We start from the raw sequence: 19478 nt of genomic DNA, 5'->3' as shown, positions 1-19478 counted from the left end.
CACATAAGGATTTATATAATAAATGTAAATGATAAAATATTGTCAACATCTAATACAAAATTGTTGCCCAATGTGTGTTTTAATGTCAGTTGTCACAACTATACCTAATTTCACATTTAATAATCACATACAACAGTATTCAGTCACATGTGTCATACCTTCAAAATAGATCTATGAAAAAATAATGCAAGGAGTTGCACCAGGTCGTAGTGTACATAGCCTTCTTTCTTCTCCACACCAATTATATTAGGAACATGATATGGTTTGTCTTTGTACAAATCCAAAAATTTGTTCCATGGGAAAAATCCAAATTGGAAGAAATACTTGATAACAATTGTTACCTATACCAAAAAAACATCATTAAAAACTTGAAAATAGCAGCTATTTCACAGTGTTTTTCCATATACTGATTTTTCCACTTCCCCTCTCCATTATTTCCCATCTTGAGCTATCAAGCCCCTTTTTTTCTGGGAAATACAGACAACTTTTTCCCTATTTAAAGGATTCTGGTAGGATAATTTTGACCTTAATGCCTTCCTGGACCTTTCAGTTTAGATCTGTGGTTAAAAATGCAACTATCAAATTGCTTGCTTCCTTCACACATACGGTAAGCGCTCTACCTAAGCCATTACAAGTTTTGAGACCATATGTTCCAGTCAGGGGCACTGTTGCCACACACTCTCAACTTGCTACTCTCTTGATCTCCTATCCAGATGATTATGAACTCCCACCATCTCTTTCCAATGAAAAATTACCCCTTAGAATTCTATTTGTCATAAGTGACACAATATACACTTCGGTATTCTCACAAGTGCTGCATTACCAGCAGAAACCAAAGGGCAAGCTACAAGCTTTTATCTCAAATTCTCTCCTGTCATCCAGTCTATACAGCATGAGGATGAAAAATCTCACTGCATCAGTGCAGAAGTTTACTAACTCCTCCAAGCCAACTAATTCCCTGTGATTTAATTCCAGGATTTAAAAATTGACACGTAACATGGATGTCTCCCACATAGTGCTTTATTAAATAAATTGATAGGGAAATACCCCTCCATAATCATCTAGATCCCCACCATCTTGTTTTTCAGCTTTTTTAAGACCTTCTATCTACTTCCTCTTGTCTCTTTCTTTGCTGTATGTTTGCCTTTTTTGTCATAGAAAAACCATTTTCCAAAGTTAGGCTAACATTTGACCATTTTAGCTAGAACTCTTGGCAAAATTTACATTATGGAACACATTTGTATAACTCATATCCCACTATGATGATATACTGCAAGTCTGTAAGTAAAATGAAAATATTAAGGTCTATAAAATAAAAGTTATGTTCCATTTAAATCAGGGTTGCCAACTTGACACTTCATTTTCTCTGAACAGCTTATCAAAAAATGACAGACAATATTTTTTGCGATCACATTGGAAAGCTATAATATATCATTATGATTATACACTAATCACAAAAAGTTAGGGATATTTAGCTTTCAGCAAAAGTTCATGATGAAACTATAATGCACTCTAACTTTTTGCACAACTTGCTGTTCTCGAACAAGGAACTTATTGGTTATATTCTCAACAGGTGTTTGATCCATGAATCGGCCAACAAATTTTGAGGTTCAATTAGAACTGGTATTTAAACAGTCCTCCTCATCGTGTTGTTCACATTTTGACATCATGAAAACAAGACAACACCAAACAATTGATTTAACAGTACTTCGCCATTGCGAGGCTTTAAGTAGGATGTTCTAAGATGGAAGAGGCCACTGAGTGTCATAAGAGAGTCATCAGCAGGTTGCAACAGAGATAAAAGAGAGGCTGGAGGAGTCACAGACAGGCAGAGCAGTGAATGTTTTTTAGCCACATCCCAAAACTGATGATCGCTTCATTGTGAACAATGTCCTTCGGAACCAGATGATTAATGCCACACAACTACAGGCACATTTAAGGGAAGTGAGAGGCACCAAAGTGTCACCTCAGACTACTCAAAACGATTTACATCAATGTGGTCTGTGTGCTAGATGACCTGTAAGGGTCCATGAGCACACCACCAGACACTGGCGTCATTGTCTTGCATGGGTCAGAAAACATCAAAGCTGTAAGAGGGAGAAGTTGGCTTCAGCGCTGTTCACTGATGAAAGTCGATTCACGAAAACGGTTGTCTCCGGCCGCCGAACAAACAATCTTCAACGGATCTGGCGAACAACGGATGAAATATGAGAACATCCTTCGCAATCTGTCGCTAATGCAAATCTATGAGAAAAAAACGGATCCGGCAGCATCAGTTGCCGGATTCGTTTTTTTCAAAATTCGACGGATTGCGACTGATAGTAAAAGCCTGATGTGTGAAAGGGGCCTTAAATGTTCTAGTTTCATGATAAAATATGATTGTAAGAGTGAACTCTTTACGTTTTCTATAAATTTCATCCGAAAGCCAAATTTCCCTAACTTTTTGTGAGTAGTGTAAGTGATATCGGTCTATAGCCCATAAGTCTGATATTTAGACATCAGCTGCAATCACTGTAAACTGTAAAATGATGATAATTACAGTCAAAATAATCCGTAGAGCTTTCCTCAGCTTGAAAAAAATCATGTGTGCCTTAAAACTTTTTTACATACAGAGGAAATATAGTGCCCTATTTTCATAGACTGTCCTGGAATAGCTGGTTGGTTGGAAACCCTGATTTAGATGGTTGTAAGGGTTCCATTCAGATGATTCAACATTCATATTAAAACTGCAAGACATAAGAGGTTCATGAAAACTAAGATTACAATTGTACCCTATGGTGATCTAATTTGATCCATTTGAAAACTAACAAGGAAGCATGAATATGCCCACGCAGGTATTGCTATGGGGCTTTTTCTCCTTATCAAATGCCCTTGGAAGTACAAGTTTGTGCAGAATTTTAATTATACCATTTGAATATGCAAACTTATTTTATTGCTTATCTGAGAACAAGATATATGGGAACCTAAACACTTACCTCAGTATATACAATGGCAGCCATCCAAAACCTTTTACTGGGGCGTGGAACAGACAGCATGGCCCACAAAAATATGAGAATTGGCAGAACCAATGTTATTATGGAAGCAGAAATCATATGGTTGAGAATGATCACAAAATAGCAAACCATTTCTGATCTGGCCACTAAGGTATTGTAAAGAGCATAAATAAGCTGCAGCAAGCGTGGTTGCCCAGTATAAAATTTCGCAGAATCTTCCAGCTCTTCATCTTCAAACATCCTGTCAAATGAAAAGAAATTGTTAAAAAATTATGTAAACTTCACAGGACAAACAAATTAATACTTTCAATACTGAACAAATACAACTCGAGAATTTAACCTATAAGATTTACAATGAGGTTTATGAGATTAAGAAGACAAAAATGTCAAAGAAATAAAAACACCTACTTATTTAGCAGAAGTTCACTTGCAGTCAGCTCATGTGTAAGAGTAGGCAGAAGAGTATCATGGTACTTGTCAATATGGCTGTCATCTGGACTTAAAACCATCAGATTATTGTCAGCAGATTCATCCTGAGAAGCAAATGACAATTGCTCGAAGCTGACAGCTTTGCTGTAAGATGGTGGAAGATCTCCATCAGCGGTGGAATATAATGGCAGCTCTGTATCAGGTGTGTAGCTAGATCCCTCTAGGTCAACACAATATTCTTCATCAGATGGAGCTAATCTTGAGGTTGGACTTTTGCCATCTTCTTCCTGCTCATCATCTGCTTCTTCTATAGTTTCAGTAGTCCCCTGCCTGGAGTAGACCATGGTACACTGTGTCGGTTCACTGTTTAGGAAAGACAAGCTGTTAAACTGGAAATGAAACTTGCCAAAGCTAAATGGTCAATTACACAGAATATGATTAGGCCATTTTACAGCTTAAGAACAGTTTAGGTGTGATTCTATTTGTGGCTTCTGAATGTTTTTTTCTCAAAATTAACACTGATATTAATGTTCCTTTACACCCCTGCAGAAAATGGAGCAAAACATCTATTTCTCTTTAGACCATGAGTTTTTGCATTTATTTTGTTACTTGAATCTAAACCTTTTTTCAGCTACTTTGAAGAGAATATCCATAAAATGCTTAAAGGGGGTCTGTCAGCAGCTTTTCGCCACCTAACCTCAGAGCAGCATAATGTAAGAGCAGAGACCCTGATTCCACTGAAATTTCACTTACTGAGCTACTTGCTGTAGCTTTGATAAATTCACAGTTTTATCAGCAGGAGATTATCCTTAGATGACTAGTAAACATGCTACCAATTAGTCAAGCATATTCATGAGCTCTGTATAATCCCCACCCGCACCACTGACTGGCAGCTTTCTGTGTACACTGTGTATGGGTAGAAAGCTGACAAGTAGTGTTGGCGAGGTTATACAAATCTCAACATTGTGAGAATGGCTAGATCTCAGCAGATCAAAAAAGTGATTATATCAAAATGACAGAAAGCAGCCGAGTAAGTGATTTATCACTGGAATTAGGGTCTCTGTCCCTATATTATCCGTCTCTCAGATGTGACAAAAACCTGGTGACAGATTCCATTTAAACAGTAATTTCCTAATGTGATGTTATTAGCAGAAAACCTTGTCATAGAAGAATTCAGACATACATTTAGTGTTTGGGAGATGAAAGGTGCAATGGGTCATTTGGAATGTAAAGTTTTATGTGTGACTATATAAAGTATACCCTATCCTTAGTGTAGGCTGTCAGTGTCAGATTTGTAAGGGCCTTAGATTTCACAGCCCAGCGATCAGCTAAGGCTGGTTTCACATTTGCGTCTCTGCGCGCAGCATTTGATCCGCATACATCCGCCTGCATCATGCGTCCACATATTTAACATGGTGTACGCATGGACATGCGTTTGCATGCTTTTGCGTATGCATGCGTCGTTTCGCTGTGTGCGGTGGGGTCAGCGAACGCAACATTTTTGGAGGCGTCAAAAATCCGTCAAATATGCGCATGCGGATAAGTGCAATAAAAAAAATGCATTACTGTCTATGGAAACGCATGCGTACGCATGTCCTTGCGTACGCATGCATTCGATGTGCTTGCGTACTTCAGACCGCGCATGTCCAGGAACACGCCCTCCTTGAAATATCAAACGCATGCGCATAAAAAACGCAAACGCAGGCAAAAAACACATACAAACGCATGCAAATGCAGCGGGCTTTTTTGCGTCCTGCGTAAGCTGATGCGGAAAAATGCTGCGTACACATGAGTTTGCATGCGTTTTTTTGGCATGTGTTTGCATATGCAGATGATACGCCGAGCACACAAACACAAATGTGAACTTAGCCTAACTGAAGAGGGCTCAGTGCTCCGTTGAGGACTGATTCCCTATCATTGTTTGCCATCACAACTACATACTCCTCATAGTGGCAGCACCTGGTAGTGCAGGTTATTACTATGAGCGATATGCAGCTGTGCTTCATACACGATGAAGAATCATGGCCTTTTGATTGCTGGAGGTGTCAGGTGTTGGACCTCCATCAATCTAACTTTCATAGGCTATCAATATTGCGGTACACACAGACATCTTTAACTCTTAGGCTGCCGTCACACTAGCAGTATTTGGTCAGTATTTTACATCAGTATTTGTAAGGCAAAACCAGGAGTGGAACAATTAGAGGAAAAGTATCATAGAAACATATGCACCACTTCTGTATTTATCACCCACTCCTGGTTTTGGCTTACAAATACTGATGTAAAATACTGACCAAACACTGCTAGTGTGACGGCAGCCTTAAAAATCATAGATTTGTTTTCATTTTAGCCTGGTCAGCATGCATTTGGTCAGCCATAACTTTAAGTATAAGTTATTGTTTAATTTAAATACATTTTTTTTTATAATGGAAGAATGCTTGAAAATGGAATTTCACAACAGGCTTTTGACATGTTTTTCACCATGTTCCATACTTTTAGAATAACTTTACACCCAATATGTGTACGTTTTTTTATTAAATAAAATGATTTATTTAATCAGAAACTTTATTTACTTATTTTTTTTGTATCCTAATATGGTACTTTTAAAAGTTTTTTTAAATGCACCTATCACCATTCTGTAGCTGCCCTCTTAAGAAAACAATGGGCAGCCACAGAAGGATCATTTTTTAGCAAATAACACATATAAAAAATGCCTAAAAGTGTCCACAATGCCCGCCAAAGGACTCAACCTTTTCTAGAAATTCACGGTTTGTGGGATCCTATAACCTACTGCGACCCCTCTTGCAGTGAAAACACAAGCTCTCACATGTTATTGTGAGATCTCACAATTTGAACTATACAAGCTCTTCTACATGCTTTAGTAAGTGGCTACCGAACTACTCTAATCAAAGTTGGGTCCTTTATGGGCCAATAGGAACACTTCTATGCGTTTTTTATAGGAGTTAATTAGTAAAATAATCACTCTATGGCTTCCCATTGTTTTCTTACATAAAAAGATCAGCTGCAGACTGGTAATAAGTACTGTTAAACTACAATGGTCTATCTTATACAGTATCTAAACAGTATAATATTACATATAAAACCCACAGGTATCTAGTACATAGTGGACTGGCCTGGACATAATTGATCTTTTTTAGGCCCATTATGGTAACATAAAATAATCACCCTCATAGCCAACAATGCCAGGTCACCAGCCTGGTAAAAAGGTGCCAAGAAACACCCCTCCTTTGTCAGCACAGTGATCGGCATTGATAGCTGTGCACAACGTTTAGCATAATTACTAAATAACATTTTACTTGATTATTTATACTTAAAGAGAACCTGTCATCAGGATTTTATACCCCAAAGTAATGGTGCTTATAAAGGTGCTCTAACCCCTTACCGACACATACTGGTGCATCATATGCCGGCTCCCTGACTTTGATGTGAGGTCACATGCTGAGCCGGCATCCTTGCTGGCATATGATGGCTGAGTTAATCAGCCATCATCTACTTTTAATAGCCACGGGGGGGGGGGGGGTTCTCCTCGTAAATGCAGCTGTCACTCTCTAAGAGCTGCATTTAACGGGTGCCGGGAGGGTGGCGCCCCTTTCTATACACCTATCGGCTCACCTTTGACATGATCGTGGAATGCCAATGGCTTGCCATTACAGCAGGGGGTCTGCTGAAGGCCCCTGTGCCTGTCATTATGATAATCTTGTGAAAACCAGACTATAGCTGGCGTTCTTAGGAGATTGTGAGTTTTGCTACATTCAGCAATGCTGTAACATTGCCATATATAGCACAAGCGATCAAACAATCAGTTTTAAATCATCGCAAATAAATTGAAAAAAAAGTTTAAAAAACTTTGAATAAAATAAAAAAAAACCCATAAAAGTTCAAATCCCCATTAAAAATTAAGAAATGAAAAAAATATACATATTTGGTGTCGCTGCGTTCGTAAAAGTCCGATCTATCAAAATATAAAATAAATTAATTGAATCTCCCTATTCCTTAACCGCCTGATGTCTGGCTCCTGTCTCTGACTGACATGTTCCTAAAACATGAGTGATCTGTCAGTCAGAAAGAAGGGGCAGGCGGCAGGCAGGGAATCGGGAGAAAGGCGGGAGATCTGTACGTGCTGTGCCCACCCACTGTACCCGCAACTCAATAGCATACAATTTCAACTATGGCTTTCTCCAAAACAGTAAAACGCATTTCTACAAGAAAGGTAAAGATTTAATCAGCATTAAAGCACCTTTACATACTTTACATATATTCCATTAGTTTGGGGTCTGAAATCCTGATAACAGGCTATCTTTAAGTATATTGTGGCTATCAGTCGGCATGATGGAAAATAGTACGCTACTGTACTATCCCACCGATACACTTCTAAAAGGATCATATAATTAAACGTTAGCAGTGAACTACTCTCATCATATATTCTATAAGTAACAGCAGAATTTAGTTTGGAATATGAGATGTGTTTAATATAGGCGGTAGCTTATATTACACAGCACTAGAATTGTTCAATAGCACTAGTAAGGCCCCATTCACACTATCAGTATTTGGTCAGTATTTTACATCAGTATTTATAAGCCAAAACCAGGAGAGGAACAGTCAGAGGAAAAGTATAATAGAAACATGTCACCACTTCTGTATTTATCACCCACTCCTGGATTTGGCTTATAATTACTGATGTAAAATACTGACCAAATCCTGAATGTGTGAACGTGGCCTTATGCGATCAATGTGTTCCACACAAATTAAGTGTCTGCACATCTGCCACTTACAGGTCCCATATGAAATTTTCTAAAATTAGATTAAAGAAGTGAAAAGATTTTCTATTAAATCCTTGTACAGATTCTACAAGCAACAACTAAAAAAAGAAATATTCATATACTTAAGCTACATTATTCAATGCAGTAAGGTGTAACAATGGCAAAAACACAGCAACACGTGCTTGAAATGCACTACTACCATAAGATGGATAAAACCGGTTGCAGAGTTTTGACACAAGGTTTGTACCTAAATGCAATGCTAATGCAGCATATTTTATTGCAATTATACTTTGGATACATGCAACATGATGGAAGATACAACCTAGGTAAGAGGAAATGTGCCATCAGAAAAATACTTACCGTATTGTTCAAATCAGGTTTTTATAGTAATTGGGGTTGTCTGAAACAGATAAAACCCTTAAGTTAAGGCTTAGACCTTCCAGCGCCACCTACAAATCGAGTGTCCACTCCAGAAACAATGCCTACTCCATTTTTAAGTCAGAGGACTACTGACGCCTTTAATTGGCTACAGTGGTAAGGCGACTAGAAAATCATGTTACTGGAAGTTTCTCTACATTGGATCCGCCAGTGGTGCCGGAAGGGCGAGTATGCTACCGTTTTTCATTTTAAGCGTATCCATGCCTTAAAATTTTCTATTCTATAACAGACAACCCCTTTAAATATTTTTGATGGAAACGTATTGAAAAAATACCCTACTGGTTCAAACACAAGCACTTTCTGGGCATGCTCTGATGTGGACAAAGGTCTTTGTAAAGGAAGGTGAAGAAGGTGAGCTGTGATATCTCCTTTTATGAATGTGTTGTCTGCCATGTATAGAAGTGTTTCCTTTCATTGTAATTCTGTTTATGATGAGATGGGACAACTGAATAGTAATTTTTACAAAACAGGATACACAATCTAGTATTAAGCTTAATGGCCAGTGTGGTAATTGCCTGTTTTTTTAATATAGATTCTTATATTTGGCAATTGAAAACAATATCAATTTAAAAAGAAAAAAATACATTTAATATAAAAACTTGATTTAAACAATAGGTCGTTTTCTGATAACACATTTCCTTTAAAACAAATGCTAGAATGATGCAATAATGTGGCAACAGACCAAAGAATGAGTGAATAAGGCATGCATGGATAAGGCACCTTGATGCTACACTGCCACTGTCAGCAGAGGAAGAGGACATGTCCATGCTGTACATTTTACGAAGCCTAGGTCTGGCGCGCTCACTTGTTTTTGGTACAGCATCTGGTCCATCTAAATCATCAAGTGTGGACTGCCTTGAGAACAGCATGGTTGCTTCAGTGTTGCAGCTAGCGGCGCAAACAGTCACAGAGACAATTAATAAGTAAAAAAGCAAGCAAAATGTTTAACACAGTCTAGTGTGATAATATGCAACTAAACACCAAGCACAAACAAGCATTCATGAACACATAAATTACGCACGGATTATCTGAAAGTACTAATGATGTCATGTAATCATAAATTAAATAATGAGTTAGTGATGTATACATTAAATTAAAAGGAATCTGTCAGCATGTTTTTGCTACGTAATCAGAGCACAGAATGAGGTAGGGGTTAACACTGAGCGACATGTCACTTCTCTGGCTGTATGCTGTTATCTACTTACAGTGAAGGTTTTATCACCAGGATATTATCATTGCTGTGACTAGCTGGCAAGCAAGCAGTCATCCGACCACGCCCCCTCCTGTGATAAGCAGCTCACTGTCAATAAACTTTGCACATAGAGAGCCTGGTGTTGACAGGTTTAGGTTTCTCAGCTCTGCTTCATGTTAAATCTAAGAACTCTGATTGTGTCAGAACTGCTGCAACGAGTAAACTAAATGATACACTGTTGCATTCAGCTTCTCTTTGCCTACATAATACTGCTCTCAGATGAGGTAGCAAAAAAATGGTGACAGATTCCCTTTAATCTGCACAAAATATTTGACCGTCCTTCATTTAATCTGTCTAATAGAAAGGATTCCCTTGTTGACAAATGAAAGCTGAGTCCTGATTGATTGATGTGGGCAACAAGGACAGCTTATGTGACTTTTTTTTTTATAAATGTGTTCTACTTCAAATATAATAAATTAAGCCCACTAGGTCAAATAAAAAAATAATTTATGATAATATCAACCTTTACCAATTATTCTACTAGTATTTGCCCTATAAATGAGTCTATACATTGAATTATTTGCCTAAAAAAGGTATAAGGTGTTAAAGGGTATGTCCACCTCAGCAGCTGTTGTGGTCATGGCTGGGTCGGGCAGACTGTTACGCCCAGCCGTGGACCTACTGTGCCACAGGATCGGGCCTTCCCAGAAAGGGGTGTAACTAAGTGGCTACCTTTGTGTTCACTAGAGCCTCTAGTGGTGAAGTCAGGCTTGTGCGGCAGGTAGCCACCAGGTACCACTCCTTGAGCCAGACCCGGTACTGCAGCTGCTGACCCTAGAGGTCAGGTACGCTGACACTGATTTAGGACTCAGTTCAGACATGCCAATCTAGGATTCAGGATCACGGTTAGGCCACTCATGGACCAGGGAATAGTGTTCATGCACTATCCTCACTGGGACCAAGGGACTTTGGTAACAGTCGGGACCAGAGGACAATGTTAAGACACTGGCCACTCCTGAACCAGGGGACAGGGTTCAGGAACTGACCGCTCCGGGACCAGGGGACAGTTTTCAGGCACTGGCCACTCCAGGACCAGTGTACAAGGTTCAGTAATGGCTACTCCGGGATCAGGGGACAAGGTTCAGGCACTGGCTGCTCTAAGACCAGAGGACTATGGACACAGTACTGGCCACACGGGAACCAAGGGATAATGTTTAGGCTCTGGCCACACTGTGACCAGAGGACCTCACAACTCACTAGCAGTACACCTTACTAATAATTCACTACATTGCTTGGTGATGCCTTAGGGGAGAGGGAGTCTTTTACATTAAATGCCTCTCAGCTATTGGCTGGGAGCCATCTTGCAGGTGTACTACTTATACTAAATGCCTCTCAGCAACAAGCTGAGAGCATTTAGCATAATGTGCACACTGTGCCTTTAAGAATGGGGAAGCAGGGGTACACATGTGCGTACTAGGCGTGCGGTGCGCACACACAAACAGCAGGATGGAGGGACACGCCGGGAGACAACGCCGCAGGGCTAGGGCGGTGAGTAAGCTGACATCCCTGCATGGAGGAGAAAGGAGACACCATGCAGGGGCGCCAGCAGCAGCGTTACAGCAGCCAACTGTTTTATCGAATGCATCTAAAATAAAAAATGAGAGAACTGTAGAAATAGTTTTAATTGGTTAAAATTCACCTTTTTTATTTACAGCTCTTTTCCCGACCTATGTGTATCCATTGTTATAGATTAGTAACAAATCCAGTTTAGTCCCTCCCTGCAGTGAAATGTTACTTTATCCAGTCTGTCCAATATTTCTTGCTACCTTATTTAATTATCATAACTCAAAAGATACAATAAAAGGGAACAGATGATGAATAAGTTGTGATCTGTAACCTTGGAGTCATGTAGGTCTGTACAGGAGATGTATACATTCACTTGGCTACCTCTGAAAGTTTCATAGAGAATGAGTGGAGCAGATGGACGCATACTTGACCTCCACTCCATTCAGAACAACCCCATTCTTGGGATCAATGTAGGTTCCAACAGTTGGAACCACAATTATCTGAAAGTTTTCCCCTGTTCTATGGATAGTGGATCATTTTCATACTCGGTATAAACCCTTTAAGTAGTAAACTAATGAAAATGAGCTTATAGTCTGCAGCTATGGAGACACTAGTCTGTTTAAGGCAAAATGTGTGAAGTGTGGCCCACAGGCCACATCAAGCACTTTGGCTGTTGCTGTTTGCATCATATTGTGTGTGGGGGCATCATACTGTGTGAGGGTGCTTATTCATAGGGTACATCTACAAATCAATACCAGAAGTTGAAAGTTAGACATTTTTCCATTTCATATAAAAATATAACTGATTTAGAAATTGATGACAGCAAGACATCTCAAAAGTTGGGGCAGGGCCATGTTTGCCATTGTGTAGCAAACCATCCCTCTTTTACCCCTGTCTGTTAATGTCTAGGAAGTGAGGAGAAAATTGCTGGAGCTTTGGGAGTGGAATGCTGCCCCAATTTTATATGATGTAGAATCTTAACTGCTCAACAGTCCTGAGTCTTCTTTGCTGGATTTGCAGGTGGTCAGTTCATCACCCAAACTGTTCTTGTGAAATGCCATATAGCTGTGATGGATGTAGTTTGTGGTTTAGTATTGTCTTGCTGAAATATGGAAGGCCTTCCAGGAAATAGATGTTGCCTGGATGGAAGCATATGTTTTTCTAAAATATATGTTAAGAGATTGGTAGTGCCTTTCAAGATGTGAAAGCTAACAGTTCTCTAGGCACTGTAGGCTTCTGAACTGAACACTGATAACCAGTTGGATGGTCCCTCTGCTATTGAGTCCACAGGGCCCAGCGTCCGTGGTTTTCATAAAAAATGTTAAATTTTGATTCATTTGACCGCAAACCAGTTTTTCATTTTGCCTCAGTCCATTTTAAATGAGCTTTGGCCCGGATTGTCTTGATACATGACTTCTTTGCTTGACGGAGATTTAACTTGCATTTGTGGATGCACAGCAAACTGTATTCACAGACAAAAATTTTTGGAATTATGTATAATTATATAATTATATTTATATAATTATATTGTGTATAATTATGTACTAAATTGTAAAACAGATTAAAACTGTCACTGAAAAAGACTTGGGTGTATGGGTGGACGGCAAACAAAACTTTAGTGATCAGTGTCAGTCAGCTGCTGCCAAGGCAAATAAAATAATGGAATGCATTAAAAGAGGCATAGACGCTCATGAGGAGAACATAGTTTTGCTTCTATACAAATCACTAATACAGCCACACTTAGAAAACTGTGTACAATTTTGGTCTCGTGTGAATAAGAAGGACATAAGGGAACTAGAATAAGTGCAGGGAAGGGCAACAAAAGTTATTAGGTCCGATCTTATTACAGTGTACAAATACATAAGGGGACCATTATACTGTATGGAGCACTATGTGGGCACATTAGACTATATGGAGCACTATGTGAGGTCATTATACTATATGGAGAATTATGCGGGGGTCATTATTCTGTATGGAACACTATGTGAGGCCATTATACTGTATAGAGCACTATGTGAGACTATTATACTGTATAGAGCACTATGTGAGATCATTATACTGTATGGAGCACTATGTGGGACCCATTATACTGTATAGAGCACTATATGGGGCTATTATACTGTATGGAGCACTATGTGAGGCCATTACACTGTATGGAGCACTATGTGGGACCATTATACTGTATGGAGGGCAGTGTGGAGACTACAGTTGGAAAATCATACTGTGATGAGGTCACAATTCTTTGTTAGGGGGACTGAAAGAGGAGGGGTACAATAGGGACATCATACTGTGCGTGTGAAAAGTACTGTGAAGTAATTAAAGGAATTCACTGTGGGGGTATCATACTGTGTTTGGGGATCCTTTTGTTCGCATTACACTTTTTGTATTATTCAAGATTTTTTTATCCTTTGTTATTAGATATTTAAATTAGGCCAATTGGCCATATTCTTTTTATTGCTCTTACATAACATGCTATAGATATATTGCAAGGAGAAACGATACTTCTTGGATACCGGTCAGACGCCTCTCAATCAGCCAAACCAGATCTCCACTTTGCACTGACGAGGGGCAGTACCCTGAAACACAGTGTCTGCAAATTGAGATTCTGGTTTGGCTATTATCCTAAGTCATGTGACAAGGCTCGTTAAAGGGTCGACATTGACTGTTAGGATTGCTACTTCCAATAGGTGGCACTAGAGTTCTAGTCCTCTTCCTCTCTGAAGAGACAATTTGCATAACATGCTATATTATTCCAATATTTTATTCAAAGATCTATTCATTAAAATGTACTTTGTTCATGGGACAACCCCTTTAAGCTTGTTTCAGTATGAAAAGGTTCACAGTTATATTTGATGATAAGGAAAAACTTCCTTAATTGTAGACATTTTTTAAATAAATATGAAGGTTGGCCAGTGACTTTGTCAAAGATTTTAATTTTGGTCATCTGTGTATTTGAGATTGACATCTCTGGTCTAGGGGAAAGATTTAATCATAGTAACAGACACAGATACTTTACTGCAAGAGCAATGAAACAATGGAACTCTCTGGCACATTATTATTCTTATTATTTATTTATATAGCACCATTGATTTCATGGTGCTGTACATGAGAAGGGGTTACATACAAATTACAGATAGCACTTACAGTAAGCAAACTAACAATGACAGAGTGGTACAGAGGGGCGAGGACCCTGCCCTTGCAGGCTTACATTCTACAGGATGGTGGGGAAGGAGACAATAAGTTGAGGGTTGCAGCAGCTCCGTTGTTGGTGAGGCGGTAGCTCCGGTAGTAATGAGGAGGCAGCGGGGTCAGTGCATGCTATAAGCTCTCCTGAAGAGGTGGGTTTTCAGGTTCCGTCTGAAGGATCCGAATGTGGTTGATAGTCAGACGTGTTAGGGCAAACAATTCCAGAGGATGGGGGATATTCAGGAGATGTCTTGGAGGCGGTTGGGTGAGGAGCAAATAAATGTGGAGGAGAGAAGGAGGTCTTGGGAGGACTGGAGATTGCGTGAGGGAAGATATCAGGAGATAAGTTAAGCGATATATGGAGGAGACAGGTTATGGATGGCTTTGTAGGTCAGTATTAGTAATTTGAACTGGATACGCTGAGGGAATGAAAGCCAGTAAAGAGATTTGCAGAGGGGGGAAGCGGAGGAGTAGCGAGGAGAGAGATGAATTAGTCGGGCAGCAGAGTTAAGGATGGACTGGAGAGGTGCAAGGGTGTTAGCAGGGAGGCCACAGAAAAGGATGTTGCAGTAGTCGAGGCGGGAGATGAAGGCATGCACAAGCATTTTAGTAGATTGACGGTTGAGGAAAGGATGAATTCTGGAGATATTTTTGAGCTGGAGGCGACAGGAGGTGGAAAGAGCTTGGATGTGCGGTTGAAGGACAGGGCAGAGTCAAGGGTTACTCCGAGGCAGTGGATTTCCGGTACGGGGGAGAGCGTGATGTCGTTAATTGCAATAGATAGGTCAGGTAAGGAAGATCTATGAGATGGAGGAAAGATGATGAGTTCAGATTTGTCCACATAGAGTTTGAGGAAGCGAGAGGAGAAGAAGGAGGATATGGCTGATAGACATTCTGGGATTCTGGACAGTAGAGAGGTGACGTCTGGGCCAGAGAGGTAGATCTGAGTGTCATCAGCATAAAGGTGGTACTGGAATCAATGAGGCTTTATGAGTTGTCCCAGGCCAAGTGTATAGATTGAGAAGGATAAGGGTCCTAGAACAGAGCCTTGGGGGACTCCAACAGATAGAGGGTGGGATGAGGAGGTAGTGTGGGAGTGGGAGACGCTGAATGTGCAGTTGGAAAGGTATGAGGAGATCCAGGATAGGGCAAGGTCTTTGATGCCAAAGGAGGAGAGGATCTGTAGTAGGAGGCAGTGGTCAACTGTGTCGAAAGCAGAGGACGTGATGTTGTAATGATTGATTCACTACTAAAATTCAAGAAGGCTCTTGATTAGGGATGGAAGAACATGAACGTTAAAGTTTGGGGCCCGTACGCCAAGCAATTATTGTCATAAAACCACCCGACATCATTTTCGAACTGGACTCCTGTAGACTTAGTAAAAATGATGACATTTTGGGGCATGGTTGTTCACATGGGGTTAGTGAAGAAGCCAGAACATCGGCAATATTGGAATGTTGACATTTAGTATAATACTCCCCTGTTCCGCATGGCCATGACCCGTAAACGTTTTGAAGCCATCCATCCACAATTTTTTTTATTACAGTGATAATGCATGGTGTCCTACCCGAGATGACCCCAACTTTAACCAACTTTTCAAAGTTGGGCTGGCCATTGATCAATTCAGCAACAAGTTTGCAGAGGTGTACTTGCCCCAAAAGGGGACATCTGCACAGATAAGTCCCTAGCCAATTTCAAGGGGAGGCGTAAATTGAGACAGTACATGCTGTTGTGAACTGTGTTTCTGGGCTCCCTCTGGTGGTCACTAACGGTATTGTGTTAGGTATGTCTTGTTGCAGGCCTGAGCTCCAGCTGTGTCGTTAAGCAGCGGGTGTTTCCTATTTGAGTCTCCTCTGGACTCAGTCTCTTGCCTGGCATCGTTGTATCCAGACCTATTTGGTCTCCTCCGGATTCCTTTCAGTCTGCCTCATGCAAGAAAAGCTAAGTCTGTTTTGTACAATTTGGATCGTTTGCATTATTCAGTGTTTTTGTCCAGCTTGCTTTACATTTGATTTTTGACTCGCTGGAAGCTCTAGGGGGCTGATATTCTCCCTCCACACCGTCAGTCGGTGTGGGGGTTCTTGAATGTTCAGCGTGGATGTTTTGTAGGGTTTTCTGCTAACCGCATAGTCCACTATCTATTTTCTGCTATCTAGACTATTGGGCCTCACTTTGCTGAATCTAGTTCATCTCTACGTTTGTGTTTTCCTCTTGCCTCACCGTTATTATTTGTTGGGGGCTTTCTATATCTTTGGGGTTCAATTTCTCTGGAGGCAAGCGAGGTCTTATTTTTTCCCTCTAGGGGTAGTCAGTTCTCCGGCTGGCTCGAGACGTCTAGAACCAACGTAGGCACGTTCACCGGCTACTTTTAGTTGTTTGTGTCAGGATCAGGTATGCGGTTAGCCCAGTTTCCACCTCCCTAGAGCAGTGTTTATATTTTTGCTATCTTGCCGGAATATCAGAGATCCTCTGCCATTGGGATCATAACAGAATGCCAGGCCGAAAGAAAATGTTTAATGCATCGCAGAAGTGGGATTAAAAAGAAGTTCTGAGGTTTTTGGTTTTTTTTTGCTGCAGTTTGCCTAGCTTCTTCCATCCCCTTTTTCTCTGAGTGGCTGAAACTCTGCTGCAGATATGAATGTCCAGACTTTGACTTCTAGTGTGGATCAGCTTGCTGCTAGGGTGCAAAGCATTCAGGATTTTGTTATCCATAGCCCTATGTCTGAACCAAAAATACCTATTCCTGAGCCGTTTTTTGGAGATAGATCTAAATTCCTGAATTTTAGGAATAATTGTAAATTGTTTCTGTCTCTGAAACCTCGTTCCTCTGGTGATTCCGCTCAGCAAGTTAAGATTGTTATTTCCTTCTTGCGCGGCGACCCTCAGGATTGGGCCTTCACTCTGGCGCCAGGAGATCCTGCATTGGTGAATGTTGATGCGTTTTTTCTGGCACTTGGTTTGCTTTATGAGGAGCCTAATCTTGAAAATCAGGCTGAAAAAATGTTGCTGGTTATCTCTCAGGGTCAGGACGAAGCTGAGGTATATTGCCAAAAATTTCGGAAATGGTCCGTGCTTACTCAATGGAATGAGTGTGCACTGGCCGCAAATTTCAGAAATGGTCTTTCTGAAGCCATTAAAGATGTGATGGTGGGGTTTCCTATCCCTACAGGTCTAAATGATTCAATGGCTCTAGCCATTCAAATTGATCGACGTTTGCGGGAGCGCAAATCTGATAATCCTTTGGCGGTGCTGTCTGAACGGTCACCTGATTCTATGCAATGTGACAGAATTCTGACCAGAGCCGAGCGACAAAATCATAGACGTCAAAATGGGTTGTGTTTCTACTGTGGTGATTCAACACATGTTATCTCAGCATGCTCTAAACGTTTAAAGAAAAAAGTTAATCCTGTCGCCATTGGTACTTTTCAGCCTAAGTTTATTTTGTCTGTGACTTTAATTTGTTCATTATCTTCTTACTCAGTTATGGCTTTTGTGGATTCTGGTGCTGCTTTAAGTCTGATGGATTTGTCGTTTGCCAGGCGCTGCGGTTTTGTCCTGGAGCCTTTGGAAAATCCTATTCCTCTTAGAGGAATTGATTCTACGCCATTGGCAGAGAATAAACCTCAGTACTGGACGCAGGTGACCATGTGCATGACTCCTGTACATCAGGAGGTGATTCGTTTTTTGGTACTGCATAAAATGCATGATGTTGTCGTTTTGGGTCTGCCATGGTTACAGGCCCATAATCCAGTTTAGATTGGAAAGCTATGACTGTGTCTAGTTGGGGGTGTCAGGGGATTCATGACGATTCTCCATTGGTGTCTATTGCTTCTTCTACTCCTTCTGAGATCCCTGAGTTTTTGTCAGACTTTCAGGATGTATTTAATGAGGCCAGGTCCAGTGCCCTGCCTCCTCATAGGGACTGTGATTGTGCTATAGATTTGATTCCTGGTAGTAAGTTTCCTAAGGGACGACTCTTTAATTTATCTGTGCCAGAGCATGCCGCGATGCGGAGTTATATAAAGGAGTCTTTGGAGAAGGGACATATTCGCCCATCCTCGTCCCCTCTTGGTGCAGGATTCTTTTTTGTGGGCAAGAAAGACGGGTCTCTGAGACCTTGTATTGATTATCGTCTTCTGAATAAGATCACTGTTTAATTTCAGCATCCTTTGCCATTGTTGTCTGATTTGTTTGCTCGGATTAAGGGATCCAGTTGGTTCACCAAGATAGATCTTCGTGGTGCGTATAACCTTGTGCGCATAAAGCAGGGAGATGAATGGAAAACGGCATTTAATACGCCTGAGGGTCATTTTGAGTACCTGGTGATGCCTTTCGGATTATCTAATGCTCCTTCTGTGTTTCAGTCCTTCATGCATGACATCTTCCGGAAATATCTGGATAAATTTATGATTATTTATCTGGATGATATTTTGGTTTTTTTCTGATGATTGGGAGTCCCATGTGAACCAGGTCAGGATGGTGTTTCAGGTTTTGCGGGAGAATGCTTTATTTGTGAAGGGCTCAAAATGTATCTTTGGGGTACAGAAGGTTTCTTTTTTGGGTTTTATTTTTTCCCCTTCTACTGTGGAGATGGACCCAGTTAAGGTCCGTGCCATTCATGACTGGACTCAGCCCACGTCTGTTAAGAGCCTGCAGAAGTTCTTGGGCTTTGCTAATTTTTACCGTCGTTTTATCGCTAATTTCTCCAGCGTGGTTAAACCTTTGACGGATATGACCAAGAAGGGTTCTGATGTTGCTAATTGGTCTCCTGCGGCCGTGGAGGCCTTTCGGGAGCTGAAGCGTCGGTTTACTTCAGCGCCAGTCTTGTGCCAGCCGGATGTCTCTCTTCCCTTCCAGGTTGAAGTTGATGCTTCTGAAATTGGTGCAGGGGCTGTT

General features: G+C 40.7%; 1 protein-coding gene across 6 annotated transcripts in view; it reads right to left on the bottom strand.

Annotated features, from left to right (window-relative positions):
- Positions 1–19478, bottom strand: part of PIEZO2 (piezo type mechanosensitive ion channel component 2) — a 737984-nt gene that overhangs the window by 33832 nt on the left and 684674 nt on the right. For 4 of the 6 annotated variants that reach the window (XM_077270184.1, XM_077270185.1, XM_077270186.1 and 1 more), the window contains 4 exons: positions 9359–9526; positions 3402–3785; positions 2976–3234; positions 159–341 (listed from right to left, as the gene is read on the bottom strand). In XM_077270184.1, coding sequence (XP_077126299.1) covers positions 159–341; positions 2976–3234; positions 3402–3785; positions 9359–9526 — 994 coding nt within the window. The remainder of the gene's footprint in view (positions 1–158; positions 342–2975; positions 3235–3401; positions 3786–9358; positions 9527–19478) is intronic. The other 2 variants (XM_077270188.1, XM_077270189.1) reach the window with 1 other exon arrangement.

Source organism: Ranitomeya variabilis, chromosome 6 (genome assembly GCF_051348905.1).
Source record: "Ranitomeya variabilis isolate aRanVar5 chromosome 6, aRanVar5.hap1, whole genome shotgun sequence".
Taxonomy (NCBI): domain Eukaryota; kingdom Metazoa; phylum Chordata; class Amphibia; order Anura; family Dendrobatidae; genus Ranitomeya; species Ranitomeya variabilis.
This window is presented reverse-complemented; position numbering and strand designations above follow the sequence as displayed.